The sequence below is a fragment of the Mandrillus leucophaeus genome, unplaced genomic scaffold (assembly GCF_000951045.1).
Source record: "Mandrillus leucophaeus isolate KB7577 unplaced genomic scaffold, Mleu.le_1.0 Scaffold314, whole genome shotgun sequence".
NCBI lineage: Eukaryota > Metazoa > Chordata > Mammalia > Primates > Cercopithecidae > Mandrillus > Mandrillus leucophaeus.
Window position 1 is genome coordinate 1,673,561 of NW_012103299.1, and position 18,153 is coordinate 1,691,713.

General features: G+C 47.9%; 1 protein-coding gene across 1 annotated transcript in view; it reads left to right on the plus strand.

The window, feature by feature from the left end:
- SH3PXD2B (SH3 and PX domains 2B) overlaps positions 1–18,153 on the plus strand; it is a 98,607-nt gene that overhangs the window by 53,282 nt on the left and 27,172 nt on the right. The window contains exons 7-8 of the mRNA XM_011987723.1: positions 4,639–4,664; positions 15,167–15,301. Coding sequence (XP_011843113.1) covers positions 4,639–4,664; positions 15,167–15,301 — 161 coding nt within the window. The remainder of the gene's footprint in view (positions 1–4,638; positions 4,665–15,166; positions 15,302–18,153) is intronic.

Genomic DNA, 18,153 nt, shown 5'->3' on the forward strand with positions numbered 1-18,153 from the left:
GGGGAGCATCATGGACCACTTAGAGATTCCAACGAAAGCTTTCTTCCCTCTTCCTGGAGGAGCACCTGCAGTTTCAGGAGGTCCTCACTGGTGCAGAATCCTGTACATGGACCTGAGGTGAAGCAGCCCCGCCCTGGCGGCCCTTCCCAGTGTTAGTGCTGGGATTCCTTTGGCCTCTCCCTGGCGAGGGTGGTTGCAGTGGCCCCAGCCTCTGAGCAAGCATCAGACCAACTTAGACACACAGAGGGGAGAGGGCCAGGCCAGGGGCAGCTGCTGTGCTTGGGAGGAGTCTGGTCATCTTCATTCAAGGAGAGACACTTGGGGACACGGGGTGTAAGCCAGCCCTCGAGAGGAGGTGGGAAGTCCCGGAGGCTGCATGGTGGCTTTGTGGCACTCTCTGGCTTCCTCTCTTTGGTGGCAGAGGCAGCCCCACTAGCTTGCTGTCTTGGGCTTGTAGAAATAGTGCAGGACAGGAGTTCTCAGTGCCCTTACATCCAGCCAAGGGCACTGGCATTGTTCATTCATTCATCAGCCAGATAGGGAGGGCCTGCTGACTCCCACGGTGGTGGGAAAGCTGTGTGAACATGTGGGTGCACAGGCACCCGTGCATCCGCAAATAGAACATCCACTAAAAATACAAAACACAGCCTAGACTGTACCAAAGAAAGCACCAAGTAACAGCTGAGATAAGCTAGCAAGCATCATGCTGGAGTGTATGTATGTGGTTCTGAGATCCTTCCTGGAAAGAAAGGGAAGGTTCAAATCTCTCTGTCCCTTCCCAGCTGTGTGACCTCGGACAAATGACTTGCCTTCTCTGAGCTTATTTCCTCATCAGTGAAGCGGGTGTCACTACCCTGGCTCACAGCTCGGTTGTGAGGACTGAGCAAGATCCTACCCACAGAGGATGGTGTCTGGCACAGGGCAGGTGCTTACCTTGTGATGCCTTCCTTTCTTTAAGCCAGGATTTAAAAAGGAAGGAAGGCGGCGAGGTTGCCAAGGGCCCAAGGGATGGTTCTGGGGCCACAGCAGGCAGTCTCAGCTGGGCCCTGGTTGTTGGTTTAGGGATAGTGAACTTGAGGGTTGTACCCAGTGGGGTTGGTCTGTTGGTCAGGATCCTGAAGGTCAACCCATGTTAGGGCTTGAGATGGACTTTGGGGGTCTTTCCCAGCCAACTGGTGCTATTGGAGGAGGGTTTTGGCCGCCATGAGTAGGAAAACTTGGGAACACCCCAAGCATGTCACACCGAGAAGATGACCCACCTGCTTGAGCAAACGCATGCTGTGGCTGCCTGAACCCAAGAGCCCCCTGCTGTCCCCACTCCCGTGCTCTGGCTGGGACAGTGGAAGCAGGGGTGCATGGCTCAGTAGGAGCCCGGGACTTAAACCCAGACCACAGCTCAGGTCGCAGGCCTGGATGGCAGCTCTGGCAGCTGGTGCTTTCTGTAGAAGCAGCCTGGTGGAACCTTCGTTACTGCGTCTTGATGCAGCAGCTAAGAGGGGAACTTCGGTCACTAGACGGTCCAGGTGGTGGTCAGGAGAGTGGGCTCCAGCCAGACTTCTGCGTTCGTCCCGGGCCTGGTACCTCACCTTTCTGGGCCTCAGTATCTTCGTCTGCACAATGGAGTACCCCTCAAAGGGATGCATGAGGACACAGTGAGTCAGTCCCAGTGTAGCTTTCTGACCAGGACCCAGTGAGTGCCAGTGAGGGTGGGCCAGGACATTCCACTCTGACCCTCACCCTTCTCTGCATGGGCGCTGTGAAGTCAACCTCGGTGACGTTATCCCTGGAGGGAGGACATCACCACCGGCCCAGCCCAACCTGGCCAGACTCTGCTGCGCCTCCCAGACGTACAGGAGGCCTGTAGTCCCTGGCTCCTGGGCTTGGCTTAGCTCCCTCCCTGCTCTCTCCCAGGTTGCTCTGAAGCATTTTTACATGGTGGTTAAAAACCCAGAATGGAATAGACATTTCTCGAAAGAAAATGCACAAATAGCCAATAAGCATATGAGAAGATACTTGCATCATTATCCATCAGGAAATGCAAATCCAAGCTACAGTGAAATATCATTAGATCTAATTCACACCTGCTAGAATGGCTGTAATCAGGAAGATAGATAGATCAGGCACGGTGGCTCATACCTGTAATCACAGCACTTTGGGAGGCCGAAGCGGGCAGATCATCTGAGGTCAGGAGTTCAAGACCAGCCTGGCCAACATAGCAAAACCCCGTCTCTACTAAAAATACAAAAATTAGCGTGGTGGCGGGTGCCTGTAATCCCAGCTACATGGGAGGCTGAGGCAGGAGAATCGTTTGAACCTGGGAGGCAGAGATTGCAGTGAGCCGAGATCATGCCACTGCACTCCAGCCTGGGTGACAGAGCGAGACTTCACCTCAAAAAAAAAAAAAAAAAAGAAGATATATAACAAATATTGTCAAGGATATGAAGAAGTTGGAACCTTCATACGTTGCTGGTGGGATATAAAATGATGCAGTTGCTGTGGACATCTGCGTGGCACTTCCTCAAAAAGTTAAACCTGGAGTTACCATATGACCTAGCAATTCCTCTCTTAGGTATATAACCAAGAGAAATAAAAATACATGTCCATACAAAAACTTGTACACAGATGTTCACAGAAACATTTTTCAAAATAGCCAAAGAGTGGAAACAACCCAAATGTCCAGCGACTCAGTAATGGGTAAACAAATTGTGGTTTATCCACACAATGGAATATTACTTAGCAACAAAAAGGAATGAAGTACTAATACATGCCACAACATGGATGAACCTCAAAGACCCTATGCCGAATGAAAGAAGCCGGACACAAAAGGCCACGCGTTATATGATTCCGTTTATATGAAACATCCAGAGTAGGCGAATCGTTAGAGACAGCAAGCAGATTTCTGGTTGCCAAGGGCTGGAGGACGGGGAATGGGAAGTGACTAATAGCGGGTATAGGGCTTCTTTTTGGAGTGATGAAAGTGATTTGGAATTAGTGGTGATGGTTGGATAACCTTGTGAATACACTAAAAACCAGTAAATTGTGTATCTTTAAAGGATGAGTTTTTGTTTGTTTGTTTTGTTTTGTTTTTGACACAGAGTCTCACTCTGTCTCCCAGGCTGGAGTGCAGTGGCACGATCTCGGCTCACTGCAGCCTCCACCTCCCAGGTTCAAGCAATTCTCCTGCCTCAGCCTCCTGAGTAGCTGGGATTACAGGTGCCCGCCACCACACCTGGCTCATTTTTGTATTTTTAAATAGAGATGGGGTTTCACCATGTTGGCCAGGCTGGTCTCCAATTCCTGACCTCAGGTGATCCGCCCACCCCAGGCCTCCCAAAGTGCTGGGATTACAGGTGTGAGCCACCGCTTCTGGCCTAAAGGATGAGTTTTATGGTTTGTCAATTATATCTCAGTTTTTTTAAAGTTAGTTAGATCTGGGTTCAAATTCTAGCTGTACGACCTTGAGCAAATTACTTAGCCTCTCTGTTTCTCATCTGTAAAATGGGAATAAGAGTAATACTTATTCCCTATGATCATTGTGCGTGTTGAATGAGTGAACTACAAGTGCCTAGCAGGGTGCTGGCACTGGGTCTAGTACCATTTAACAATACTAGCTAATGCTACTGTTGCCACAATGTCCATCCCAACCCAACCACTTCAAACTTTATTAGTCTTGAGATAACTTACTTTAAAGTGCTTTGTAAGCCCTAATTTGTAATGCTGCATTTGTGATACAGTTGCTTTCCCCACCCCCCGGCCCCCGGCCCCCAAAGATGGAGTCTTGCTCTGTCACCCAGGCTAGAGTGCAGTGGCACGAGCTTGGCTCACTGCACCTCCACCTCCCAGGTTCAATTGATTCTCCTGTCTCAGCTTCCCGAGTAGCTGGGACCACAGGCATGTGTCACCACGCCCAGCTAATTTTTGTATTTTTAGTAGAAACAGGGTCTCACCATGCTGACCAGGCTGGTCTTGAACTCCTGACCTCAGATGATCCACCCACCTCAGCCTCCCAAAATGCTGAGATTACAGGCATGAAGCACCATGTCTGGCTGATACAGTTGCATTTATAAACTCTGACATGGTCAACAAATGTAAGGGAGTCCCTATTCATTATTCCCTGTGAATTCTAGCCCCATAGTAGTGTCTCCCCTATCACCACTGGGAAGGTGCACCGTGTTCACTGCTATCCAAACTTCTGCCCAGTTTTAATGTGTTCCTTGTACACTTACTGCCAAGCACTTTCTGTCCCATGTCTATGGCTTAGGGGACCCCAAGAAATGGGGCAGGGACCTCTGCTGTGCCTGATGAGGTAGGCATCAGCCTCAGTGCAGTGTGAGGACCTAACTCCTATTTTCAAGCTGTGCAACCCCCTTCAGCTCCTCCCCAGGGCTTCCAGTCTACAAATAAATGGCGACGCTGGTCCCCAGGGCACCAGAGCACTTATCAGGCAAAGGGGGAAAATTCAGAGAAATTCTTTCTCTTTGAAGAAGTCAGGGTCCCTCTAGTTGGCCTGGATTTTATTCATTCACTGATGATGTTGTGGGGGATGGAGAATCGCAGTTTCCTAGCAGAATAACTCATGTCAATACATGACCAGTACTGACTCATTACTCTTTCCCACCCCCTTTCTTTCCTGTACAGGGAGCACATTGGGAAAAAGAAAACTGGTAAGAATATTTTCTATTTTCTTCTGTTCTCTTCAGTTTTCGGCAAACCCCAGCTGAGCACCTACTGTGCGCCAGGCCCTGGGTTCCATGCTGAGGATACAGTGATGTGGGGTGCTTGAATTGGTAGATGGATGGATGGATGGATGGATGCTTGATTGATTGGTTGATACCCCATCCCATTTCCCAGAAATTGTATTTGAGGTTGTTTCATCCAATATACCAAAAAACTGCCAAGTGGTTGAGACTTGGAGTCTTCCCCAGAGAATGCCTTCGTGGAGAAGGGGAGGCAGACTTCTTCCTAGCCATGCTATCGGGAGTTAAATGCCTTTGTTCCACTTTATACAGAGCAACGTGGTAGCTGAGAGCTAAGAACATTCTTCTCAGGTGTGATAAGGGGTCGGAAAGGAGGGACCCTGGGTCTTGATGAAGGATCAGGAGCTTTCCATAGAGTGAAGGGCATCCCAGGCTGAGGGGATGGCCAGGCACAGGCTGGGAGGCAGGAATATGCAGTAGATTTGGGCCGTATCCATTTGACATCCTCAGCACCAGGCCCCAGCCCTTTTTGGGCAATGACAGAGGCAGTGTCAAGCGATTCCAATCCCTATTGCCATTCTCCCCGAAGTACATTATATCCCCTCCTAATAATCTTTCCATTTCCTGGATGACACAACTCTTCTCTCAGAAGCAATTATGGAGAAAGAGGAGGTGGGAACTAGGGTATGCACAGAGGAATGATTGAGCACTCCCCTGGGGTTTATACGTTTATGTAAACAGTGGCCCAACTTTTTCTTCCTGCCACCCGAGATCATCCTCCACATCTGCAAAGGCCCGCCCCAGACCTCACCTGGAGCCAGTGTGGACTTCAGAACTTCCAGAATCCAGGGCTCTTTAGTTTCCTAGGATGGCAGGAGGTTTGAAGGGGTTGATGAGGATCAGAGGTGCAAGCAGAGATCCTAGAAGTGAAAAAAGATGCCCCCTCTCATGGGCCTCAGTTTCCTCATCTGTAAAATGGGGTTGATCATAGCAATCTGCCTTGTGGGATTATTACAGGATTTATAATCATATTTGTGAGGCACCTAGAACAGTGCCTGGCACATTGTCAGTAATGTATGTTTGATGCTATTTTTATTACGACTACTACTGTTACTTAGAGTACATGGGTGTCCCTGACCAGCAGTAGTGAGTGTATCAGTTCATTCTCACAGTGCTATAAAGAAATACCTGTGACTGGATGATTTATAAAGAAAAGAGGTTTAATTGGCTCATGGTTCTGCAGGCTTTACAGGAAGTACGGTGGCTTCTGCCCAGCTTCTGGGGAGGCCTCCGGGAGCTTTCCATCATGGCGGAAGGCAAAGGCGGAGCAAGCAGTTCTTACATGGCAGGAGCAGGACCGAGAGAGAGGGGCGGTGCTACACACTTTTAAACAACCAGATCTCCTGAGAACTCCATCTCAAGACAGCACCAAAGGGATGGTGTTGAACCATTTATGAAGGACCCACCCCCATGATCCAATCACCTCCCACCAGCCCCCACTTCCAACATTGGGGATTGCAATTCGACATGAGATTTGGGTGGGGACACAGATCCAAACCATATCAAGTAGAAATTCCGAATTCACAAGCTCCAGTACCTTTGCTGCCCCTGGGTACAGCCCTGTGGTCAACTTTACAGGCCCCGAAGTCATTCTCTCTGCCTCAAGGAATGGCGTCGGGAATTAACTTCAGCCTTTTCCCAACCAGTTCAATTATAGCTCCTCTTTCTAGTTTAATAGGTACTGGCCAGAGCCATGGCATCCTGCTAAAGCTGCAAATAGTTCCAGAGCCCCAAGGATAATTATATGTTTCTTAGAAAAGAGCAGAGAGAAGAGGAGCTGCCACTCTTGGGCTGGCAGAGTTTCTGGTTTCGAGTGTGCAGAGACTTTCCCTAGAAGGAATGAGTGTGGGAGGGTAGAGAAGAGAGGAAAGAGACAGCTCTGGTTTGTGACAAACACAAATGTCCAGTCGGAACGGGCTTGATGAGGGGATTTGTCTGGAAAAGGGAGAAAAAGCTCTAATTTGTGGTGACTGCTGTTACATCATTCACCTGAAATGATGGGGACGGATTTATTTATAGTTCAACTGGTTGGAAAATAGCATCTTTCTTCATTCAAACTAAGAACCCAAGCTGGGATTAGCCTTCTATCTTATGTGACCTTTGAACACTACCTTTATTTTAGAATCAGCCTTTTGGATTGAATTTTAAAGGGATCTAACATTGACAGACTAACTCCTGAGATTTCTCCACCAAAACTCTGCATTGGAGAAGGCTTATCTGCCTCTGGCATTTCCCAGTCATGACTGACTGGCTGGCTCCTATAGACTTTGGCTAATGTGGTCTCAAATTCTGCTCATCCTGCAGAAAATGAATCTTCTCACTAAAAGTCAAGAGATCATCTGATTATTTGAGGAGCATATTTCTTCCTGATTTTTCTAACCTTTACTTAAAAGCATTCTTTGTTTACTGACTCTTTCATCAAGATCGACAGTATAGCGAATTTTTGGAAGGAAAATCCCACTTTGCCCTTCATCTTAAAAATTCAAGACATGTCATCATGAAGAAAAAAATATGCCCAAACAGAAAACTTCTGTGGTAGATTAGGCACTGTACATCTTGAGAATATTTTATAACACTTAAAAATAAAAATCACCCTTCCAATGTCAGACTTTCCTCTTTCTCATCCCCTCTTCTCTCATATTTCCTGCTGGACCACAAAAGTGATAATCCTTGCCTAGGAATCCTTTGATTTCACACTTGGCAACTCCTGGAATTTAGCTTTAGTTGCCTGCCTCAGCATTTAGACATTGCAATTATTATGGCATTATAGAGCTTGGCTGCAATATCACCCTCCACCAGTAGGTGTCTTCACTTAACAACTAAACGGCCTGAAGCCTAATTTGAGACTCCTGGTAGATCAAATGAATGAACTTTTTTTCATCAGTTTCAATAAGTTGAGTGCTCTGAGTGAAATGAAGCAACTTACTCTGAAAGAATTGGTGCTGAAAAAGCAACTCCATGCATTCTCTGAACCACTTCATGGCAGAGAACTGCAGTCTAAGTTACTGCCATGGAAAAACGTCAAGGAGATTGTAGTCTTGGACCTGGCCCCAGAGCAAGTCTTGGAGGAAGTGCCAGCCTGAGCCCTGTGCCAGTCCTTGGTGTGCTCCAGCCAACCCAGAGTCCCAGCCCAGAGCTCTCTGCCCTCCTCGTTTCCTGGCTCTCTGTCTTGCTTATAGCAAATCTCATGATTCCTTGGTTCTGTCATTCTGTCACTGCTCATCGTTTTGCCAAATCCCATTGGCAGACTAGTTAGGAGAGTTAGTGCAGAAATGCCCAGCACATTCATCAGAGTCCTGAAAATTGTATGTGATGCAACTGTGCCACCATCAGGTGTTAAAACTGGGTGGCAAAAGTTGAGCTTTTTGGACAGAGTAACCTGACTTAACTGGATCTTCACTTAACTGAAGCCCTCTTTCTACTTATAAGCAAGAAAGAGTCATCTTTAATTAATAAGTTTATAAACTTATAAGGATGCCTGGAGCCTTGCATAGAGGAGGAAAGGTTTCTAGAAGTCTTCATTTATCCTTTGTTCATTCACCCCACAAATGTCTGTTGTACACCTGTGCTGGATGCTGAATGAACAAGACAGGTACAGTTATTCATTCAATATTTATTTAATGTATAATTAATTTATAATTTATTTAAGCACCTACTAGGTGCTTAATAAATATTAAATGAGTAACTTTATCTGTACCTGGTAGTGCTCTAGGTCCCAAGGTGGAAACCATTCTCACGGTCAGGTAGAAAAGACACCTGTATAAACAAAGTGAAATGTGAAGGAAGGTATTTGAATGCTCCCTGAGGTAGGAAGTCGTTAAAGCTGAGGGGGGCGGGGTTTGGGGTTTTTTTGTTTGTCTGTTTGTTTTTTGAGACGAAGTCTTACTCTGTTGCCCAAGCTGGAGTGCAGTGGCGCAATCTCAGCTCCCTGCAACCTCTACCTCCCAGGTTCAAGCAATTCTCCTGCCTTAGCCTCCTAAGTACCTGGGATTACAGGCACACACCACCATGCTGGGCTAATTTTTGCATTTTTAGTAGAGATGGAATTTCACTATGTTGGCCAGGCTGGTCTCAAACTCCTGACCTCCTGATCCGCCTGCCTTGGCCTCCCAGAGTGCTGGGATTACAGACACCTGGCAGAGCTGAGTTTTAAACTGTTCCTTCCTTCATTCAGACACTTACTGAGCCCTAGTAAGAAGCCATCCATGTTCTAGGCCAGGGACTGACAAACTTTCTCCAAAGGGTCAGATGGTGAATATGTTAGCCTTTATAGGCCACATACAGTCTCTGTCACTACTACTACCAATAATAACAATAATTCTTTCTCATTTTCTCCTTCCTCTTCTCCTTCTTCTTTACAGCTCTTAAAAAATATAAAAACATTCAGCCAGGCGTGGTGGCTCATACCTGTAATCCCAGCAGTTTGGGAGGCCGAGGCGGGCAGATCACCTGAGGCCAGGAGTTCGAGACAAGCCTGGCCAACATGGCGAAACCCTGTCTCTACTAAAAATATAAAAATTAGCCAGGCATGGTGGTGCATGCCTGTAATCCCAGCTACTCAGGAGGCTGAGGCAGAATTGCCTGAACCCAGGAGGCGGAGGTTGCAGTGAACCGAGATTGCGCCATTGTACTCCAGCCTGGGCAACAAGAGCAAAACTCCACCTCAAAAAATATATATATATAAAATATATATTTTTAATATATATAAAATATATATTATATAATATATTATCTATAAAATACATTTTATATATATAATCTATATATATACGCATTCTTAGCTCCCCTTGCACCAAAACACATGACAGGCCTACAAGCCTTTAGGCAGTGTGAACACAGCAGTGAACAAGAGACTGTCCCTGCCCTTGTGGCACTTCTAGAGTAGAAAAGTAAACAAGGAGACGAGCAAATATACAGAACCTATGACAGTTTTTGAAAGCACTATGGAAGAAATAAAACTGAATGAGGGAGTGCAAGGCAGGCAGGGAAGGTCTCATTGATAAGATGCCACTTGAGCAGGAACCCGAAGGAAAGGAGAGCAAAGGCTGTGCAGGTATCTGGAGAAGACTGTCCCCAACAGCAAATGCAAAAATCTCTGTAGTAGAAACAGGCTTTGCATGAGAAGGACTGGCAAAGATGCTACTGGTCAGAGACTAGCGACCAAAGATACAAGTGAATTAGGTTTGACTACAAGCAACAGAAAATCCAAAATAATTGTGACTTAAACAGCTGAACTTTTTTCTTCTTAGTTCAAATCCCAGAGATAGTCCAGGAGTGATAGAGTGTTCAATGGTAGCAGGGACCCAGGCCCCCATCTTGCTGCTCTGCCATACAACACCAGCATTCCCAAGGCTGCTTATGACCCAAGATGGCTGCTGCAGCACCAGCCATCACATTGACATTTCAGCCAGCAGTAATGAGGAAAGGGTGACACAGAATCAGTTACCTCCTGTAAGGATTCTTACCAAGCACGTGCACACAATTCCACACTTATATCCCATTGTCTGGGGCTTAGTTACATGACCACTCCCAACTATAAAGGAGTCTTATTCCAAGTGGCCCCGTGCCCTGCCAAAACTCAGGAATTCTATTACTATAGAAGAAATAGAGGATAGGGAATAAGTAACCATCTGTGCCACACTGGGGAGAGTGAAGGAGATGAGGTCTAATAAGGTTTCAAAAGGCCGGGCGCAGTGGCTCACAACTGTAACCCCAGCACTTTGGGAGGCTGAGGCAGGTGGATTGGTTGAGCCCTGGAGTTCAAGACCAGTCTGGACAACATGGCAAAACCCCAACTCTATTTGAAAAAACAAAAAAAACTGATCAGAGGCGGATTAGACAGGGCCCTGTAGGCCACTGAGGGTTTTCACAAGTGAAGTGAGGACCATCACAGGGACTTGACCTTTGAGAAACATGTTCTGACACGTCTTTTAAAAGGATCACTCTAGCTGCTATATTGAAAACAGATGGCAGCCGGGCGCGGTGGCTCAAGCCTGTAATCCCAGCACTTTGGGAGGCCAAGGCAGGCCGATCACTTGAGGTCAAGAGTTCAAGACCCGCCTGGCCAACATGGGTGAGACCCCATCTCTACTAAAAATACGAAAATTAGCTGTGTGTGGTGGTGCATGCCTGTAGTCCCAGTTACTCGGGAGGCGAGAGAATCGCCTGAGCCCTGGGGGCAGAGGTTGCAGTGAGCTGAGGTCGTGCCACTGCACTCCAGCCTGGGCAATAGAGCAAGGTTCTATCTCAAAAAATAAAATAAAATAAAATAAATGGCCGGGCATGGTGGCTCACACCTGTAATCCCAGCACTTTGGGAGGCCACAGCAGGCAGATCACCAGGTCAGGAGATCAAGACCATCCTTGCTAACATGGTGAAACCCCGTCTCTACTAAAATACAAAAAATTAGCCAGGTGTGGTGGCGGGCGCCTGTAGTCCCAGCTACTCAGGAGGGTGAGGCAGGAGAATCTATTGCACCTGGGAGGCAGAGGTTGCAGTGAGCCGAGATTGCACCACTGCACTCCAGCCTAGTGACATAGCAAGACTTCATCTCAAAAAATAAAGAGAACAAACAAATAAATTGCAGGATCAAGGCTGGTGCCAGGGACCAGTTACGAGGCTAAGAATAGGTGGTTCCCATTGAAATAAGGAGGAGAGGTTGAGACATCCCAGGCAGAGAAAATAGTCTCTGCAAAGGCACCTTTATGCTTTGCAGGTGCACTAGGGATGAAGTAGCCAAAAGACAAGACCAGAAGGCGAGCCGAGCCCATGGCAGGTGCTGAGCAGGGAGGGAGTGGCATGACCAGAGTAGCATTTTTGAGCAAGCGTTCTGGCTGCTGTATGGAGGGCAGACTGGAGGGGCAGGACAGAGACCAGTTACAGCATCTGCCTCCCCTCCCCTGGCCCCAGCAAAGCCCCTTTCAGACCCTGGTGCAGAGGGTGTGGCTCCGTGAGGACATGGTGAAGCCGGGTGATGGAGCACTGCAGAGAAAGTCGCCTGCGTGAAACCTGTGGCTCGGTGAGGAAATCCTCACAGCCACTCCCTGACCCCACACCAGCCGGTGACTGCCTGCCTGGAAGACGTGGGCCTGTCTCTGAGCATTAACCGGGACAGCAGGTGCAGGCACCAACCTGGCTGTGAAGTGGGGGCTTTTTCTCTTTTCTTTCCAGTTCTTTCTCTCAAGCTGAGGGACAGGGTAGCACACTTACCTGGTCCAGCTCACCTGAGGGCCCAGATAGAAGGGAAACTGCACTCCTGGGGTTTTGAGCCCTCGGGCAGGCTAGATCCTGGGGTAGATGCTGGATTCTACCAGATGGTAGATTCACAGAGAATAGTGACTCTAGTGACCAGGACAGGTTGTCAAAAGCCTTCAAAAGCCAGCATCCTACATTCATTGATTCACTGGACAGCACCTTCAAGGAGCTAGTAAGTGCCAGGTGGTTCGGAGGCAGTCAAGGCCACTGCCCTCAAGAAGCTCATTGTGAATGGGGCCAGCGGGAAGGGGGCGTGAAGCAGCACACTCAGGCCACTGCCCACGTGGCTGGGCTGGCTTGGGGGAACTGTCTTCTTGAGTCTAGAAAAGTCGGCCCTGCCACCTGACGTCAGGGGAAGTGGAGGATGAGGAGAGGGCTGGAAATAGCAGACAAGCCTTGAGACATGCAGAGATGTCAGACTGAGCCTGACCAGGCCCTCGGGGGAGGACAGCCCTTCTTCCCCCGTCATCTTTTCTTTTCTCACTGCTGTGCCCCAACACACAGGAGAGCCTGGAGCCAAGTGGACAGAGTCCAGCATTGTCCATAGCCAGCTGTGTGATGCAGAGAAAGTCACTTAACATCTCTGAGCCTCTGTGTTCCTGCCCACAAAATGGGGGTGGCAGTACCCAGCTTGCAGGGCAGCTGTGTTGAGATGGTTTCTGTGCTGTCTGTGGGCTGTGATAGGCCCTCATTGAGGCTGCTTCCTGCCCGATCTTCTGAACCATGAGCCTGCATCTTCTGTTTCTTTCCTGCTCTCTCTTCGTCTGCTCTCCTCATGCTTTCTCTATGCAGAGGGCAAGCGGCAGGGTTGTCCCCAGCCCAAAGGCCCTCCCATTTCCCTGTTACCCTCTGGCAGGGAGGATGAGTGGCCAGAGCATGGGCACAGAGCCAAGAAGCAGTACCCTTCACCCAGCTACAATGCCCTGTTCTGCTTTTTCACATCAAAAATCCAGACCGCATGGTTCTGACAAGGGGCTTCTGTGCTCCTTCTGGTTGCAGAGGCTGGAGTGCAGTGGTGTGCTGGTGGACACTTAACTACCAGCTCTCCAGTGGAGAAGCCCTGCTCTGTAGCATTTACCAATTTCTGTGGTGTAAATACTCCCACCATGGCCAATTTCAAGCCAACGAGACACCACCCAACAGAGTGGGGAGAGATGCACAAAGTCATCTGTGTGCGCTGCTTCTCCCACGCTGCTCCACGATTGGGTGGTTTTTGGTTTGGTTTGGTTTGGTTTGGTTTGGTTTTTGTTTTTTTTGGGGGGGGGGTGATGGGGGACGGAGTTTTGTTCTGTCACCCAGGCTGGAGTGCAGTGGTGCGATCTCAGGTCACTGCAACCTCTGCCTCCCAGGTTCAAGCGATTCTCGTGCCTCAGCCTCCTGAGTAGCTGGGACTACAGGCGCACGCTAGCATGCCCAGCTCGTTTTTGTATTTTTAGTAGAGATGAGATTTTGCCATGTTGGCCAGGCTGGTCTTGAACTCCTGACCTCAGGTGATCCACCCTCCTCGGCTTCCCAAAGCACTGGGATTACAGATGTGAGCCACCACGCCCGGCCAACTGGGTGCATTTTGACACAAAATGTGGGGTTTCCTGGATATTTTAATGATTTATGGGAACAATAGGAAAGACTATTTTGAATCAGGACTTTTAGAATACCAGGGCCCTCCTATGACCACAAATGTCTGGGTGCCCTTCCCCCATATTTAGCCTGCTGCTCTAAAAGTCACCCAGCTGCCCGCTTCCCTCTGGAGTCTCTGAACTCAGATGCCCTTGCTATTTAAATCACCTGTATTCTGCATTATCTTTTCATTGATTTGTCAGATATGTCTTAGTGCTTAACCAGGGCTGCACGACTCCCAGGAAGCTGTCCACCCTGAATCCCGTGGCACAGCCTCCCTGAAGCACCCCTCTACTTCATTCCCTTCTGCTGCCACTGCCCTGGTCCAGGCCACCGTCACCTCTTCCTTGACAACTTCATGTCCTCCAACTACTCTCCTGCTTTCTTTCTTGTCAGCCTCTGATCCATTCTCCACATGGCAATCAGAATTATCTTTTTAAAGATGTGACTCTTGTCATTCCTTTCTTAAAGCCCTTAAGTGACTTTCTACTTCAAGGTTAAAAGCAACCCAACTTCTTTACTTGGCCCCGAAGGCCCTGCCTGATCTGACCCGTGCTTTCCTCGGGGACCTCACTCAGAACACTCTTTCCTTGTACTTCCTCACCTAGCCTCCTTCCAGTCCCGAAGACCCCAAGTCCTTTCCCATCTCAGAGTGTGCCTACACTGCTCTTCCCCGATTCTCCTTATGACCCCTCCTCCTCTCTCAGGTCCCTGTGTTATGTCACCTCCTTAAGGAGGTCTTGCCAGCCACCCCGTTTAATATAGCATTGTCTTTCCCCTTCATTTTCTGTCCCAGCATCGGGTTGTTTCCAGCAACTTATCATAAACTAATGCTTATATAATTCTATATCTTATTAATTATATATACTTATGTACTTGTCTGTCTCTGTGACTAGATTGAGTTACTTGAGGCTGGGAGTCATAGCTGTTTTATTCACCGTTATACTCTTTAGAGTGTCTGGAACATCACTGGTGATTTCATAGATTAGTAGGTGAGTGATTTTGGATGGATGATGAGATGGTTGATGGATGATGGTGTTTAATTGGATGGATCATGAGTGGATAGATGGTTGAATGGATGGCAGATAGATGAATGTTTGGTTGGATGGATGATGGATGGATGGATAATGGAGGACAGATGGATGGATGGATGGATGGATGGATGGATGGATGGATGGATGGATGGATGGACAGACGGACGGACATATGGATGGACAAGTGGATGGATGGACAGATGGATGGAGGAATGGCTAAGTATGAATGAATGAGCTTTCCCACTAGGCTGTGAACATCTTCAGGGCAGGTACCATATCTTAATCGACTCAAACCCCAGTGCCTGCACAGAATAGCACTTGGTCAATTTTGGTGGTTGAGTAAGCACATGAATAGAAGAACGAATAGATCAAGTCACCCTTGAGACGAGTCCTGTAACTGCTTCTTTTTTATTTGGAATGTCCTCTTAACCCGCCCTACTGCTCTGGCTCCTGCTCTTTCAAGCATGGTGGTGGCCAGATGTCATGTCTGTTTCCTATCCACAGGGGGTGACCAAACCTCAGTGGACCCCATGGTCCTGGAGCAGTACGTGGTGGTGGCCAACTACCAGAAACAGGAGAGTTCGGAGATCAGCCTCAGCGTGGGGCAGGTGGTGGACATCATCGAGAAGAATGAGTCAGGTGGGGACCTAGACCATCTCCCTCTCCCACTACCCTGTCACCAGGCCCCTAGGACAGGAAACATTTGGAAACTCAGAAACTGAAGTGGCCGGTCCAGACTAACCAGTTCCCATAGATCCGGCCTAGGGTTTCCGAGAAAGAGGCCTCTGTTTAATCACTGTGCTCGAATATCCCACCTGGTCACCACTCACCATTATCCTGTTGGTTCAGATGGTACCGATTTGTTCTGACGTTCGCATTTTATAAACATTCCTTCTGGTTCTAAAGTACTTGCAGATACAGTCCAGCATTCACTGGAAATGTGCGCTGTTGATTTGCCTTTGCTTACCCGTGGGAGTCTTCAAGAAGGCTCGATCGCTCTGGGCTCTAATGGGACAGACACATTCCCTGTCCCCTTAGCCTACCTGCCCATCACAGGGACCACTGGTCATGGACGCCGGCTGGGTCTGGGACAGAATGTGGTATGATTGAGCCACTTAACCTGGATTTCCATCGGAATTCCACATTTCACAGTTCAGGTGGCTTCATTCTCTGACTGTTAGTTTTCTTATCTACAGAGTAAAAACTTCTGCTGTGAAGAGTGATTGTAAAGATTAAGTGAGATGATATACAAAGAGTGCTTAAACTTGTGCTTAGCACACAGTAGATGCTCCAAAAAATGTGGGTTTCCTTCCCCTTTGCCTTCCTTAGCTACAAAGCAGCCATCGCACCCCATTGAAGGCGAAGAGCAGGAAATAAGCAGATCCTCCCTGGGAAAATGCAGTGGAAACCACTGGGTTTGTTGTGGCTGACATGTGATGTTAGCTAATCATATCATTAGTGGGTCAGTCTCTGTGACAGCCCAATGGCTAGTTGAGGTCCAAAGAATGGGAAGGGCGATGTTTCCAACATCATCTGGATGATGGTGGCATTAGTCATGAGACCAGCGCCAGCCAGGCAAACTTCCTTCGTTACTCAACATAGGAGTTGCCATCCCTGCTTCACAGCTGATACAACCATGACTCCAAGTGACTCAGTCACTCACCCCACATCGCACAACAGGCTGCAGAACCGGAATTCCAAACCAACTCCAGCAGCCCCCAAGGCCATGTGACTTTCCAATTCCTGAGAATGAGTATATGCAGATTATGTGCTGTGGCTAGGACATACCATGGGGATGTAAAGGCAGGAGCACTCACTGCCCTCGGCCCCCAGCTTGCAGGAAGTCAGGAAGCTTCGGTGACTGGGAAGAAGAGTAGGGGCCAGGAAGAGTGTTGGTATGTGCAGAGGGCAGCAAAAAGAAGGGAGAGGGTGAGTGGGTACCTCTTCAAGTAGCCAACACACTGATGACATTTATTTTCAATTATATTGTACTTATTCAAGTAATATATGGATACATTATTCTTTTTTTTTTTTTTTTTTTTGAGACGGAGTCTCGCTCTGTCGCCCAGGCTGGAGTGCAGTGGCCGGATCTCAGCTCACTGCAAGCTCCGCCTCCCGGGTTTACGCCATTCTCCTGCCTCAGCTTCCCAAGTAGCTGGGACTACAGGCGCCCGCCACCTCGCCCGGCTAGTTTTTTGTATTTTTTAGTAGAGACGGGGTTTCACCGTGTTAGCCAGGATGGTCTCGGTCTCCTGACCTCGTGATCCGCCCGTCTCGGCCTCCCAAAGTGCTGGGATTACAGGGATACATTATTCTTAGAAGATTAATGATAAAACTAAAATCTATTTTTTCTACCAGCTTCAACCCTAACCCCCTTTCTGAACCCCAGATAACCCTTCTATCCGTTAGGTATGAATCTTTCTTGAAAATGTTATATACACTTGTGTGTATGTGTACGTGTGCATACATGTGAATATATACACTCACACATACACATATTCATACATATATACTTGTACATATACGCAAGCACATCATATTTTGTATGTATATGTATGTATTTTGTGGGTTTTTTAAAAACCCAGTGGTGTCATTGTATACATTTTGATCTGCAACTTTTTTTAGTTGCTGTCTAGCTCCTCTGATACTTTTTCACATCTGCGTAGTATTCAGTGCCCGAGTGAGCCATGTTCATATATTCGTATTTGTACTCCAGTGTGAACATGTCTGTGTGCATGTCAGTGTTTCTTTAGGTTAGATTCCAAGAAGTGAAACAGCTGGACCCTAAGATACACATATTTTATTTATTTAGTTTTTTTGGAGATAGAGACTTGCTATGTTGCCCCAGCTGGAGTGCAGTGGCGCGATCTCAGCTCCCTGCAACCTCTACCTCCCGGGTTCAAGTGATTCTCCTGTCTCAGCCTCCCGAGTAGGTGGGACTACAGGCACACGCCACCATGCCTGGCCAAGTTTTGTATTTTTAGTAGAGACAGGGTTTCACCATACTGGTCAGGCTGGTCTCAAACTCCTGACCTCAGGTGATCCACCCACCTTGGCCTCCCAAACTGCTGGGATTACAGGTGTGAGCCACTGTACCTAGCCAAGACACACATACTTTAAATTTTAAGATACCACCAACTTATCTGCTTCCAAAACAGTGGCTGTTTTGATTTATCCTCCCTCCAGCAGTTTGTGAGGCATTAGTGAAAATGGTTAAGAGCTCAGAGACAGCCTGGGTTTGAATCCTGGCTCTGCCACTTTCTATGTTTGTGACTTTGAGAGAGTCGCTAAGCCTCAGCTTCCCCATCTGTAAAATGGGAGCAATAATAATACACACCTCCTAAGGCTATGGTGAAGATCTAGCAAGCTAGGAGTGGACGTGCAGCCCTCAGGACAGTATCTGACACATTGTTGTCATTGCTGTCATTGTGTTATGACAGTTTCCTTATCTTCATACAAATATTTACCAATACGAATCTTTAGAAAATCGT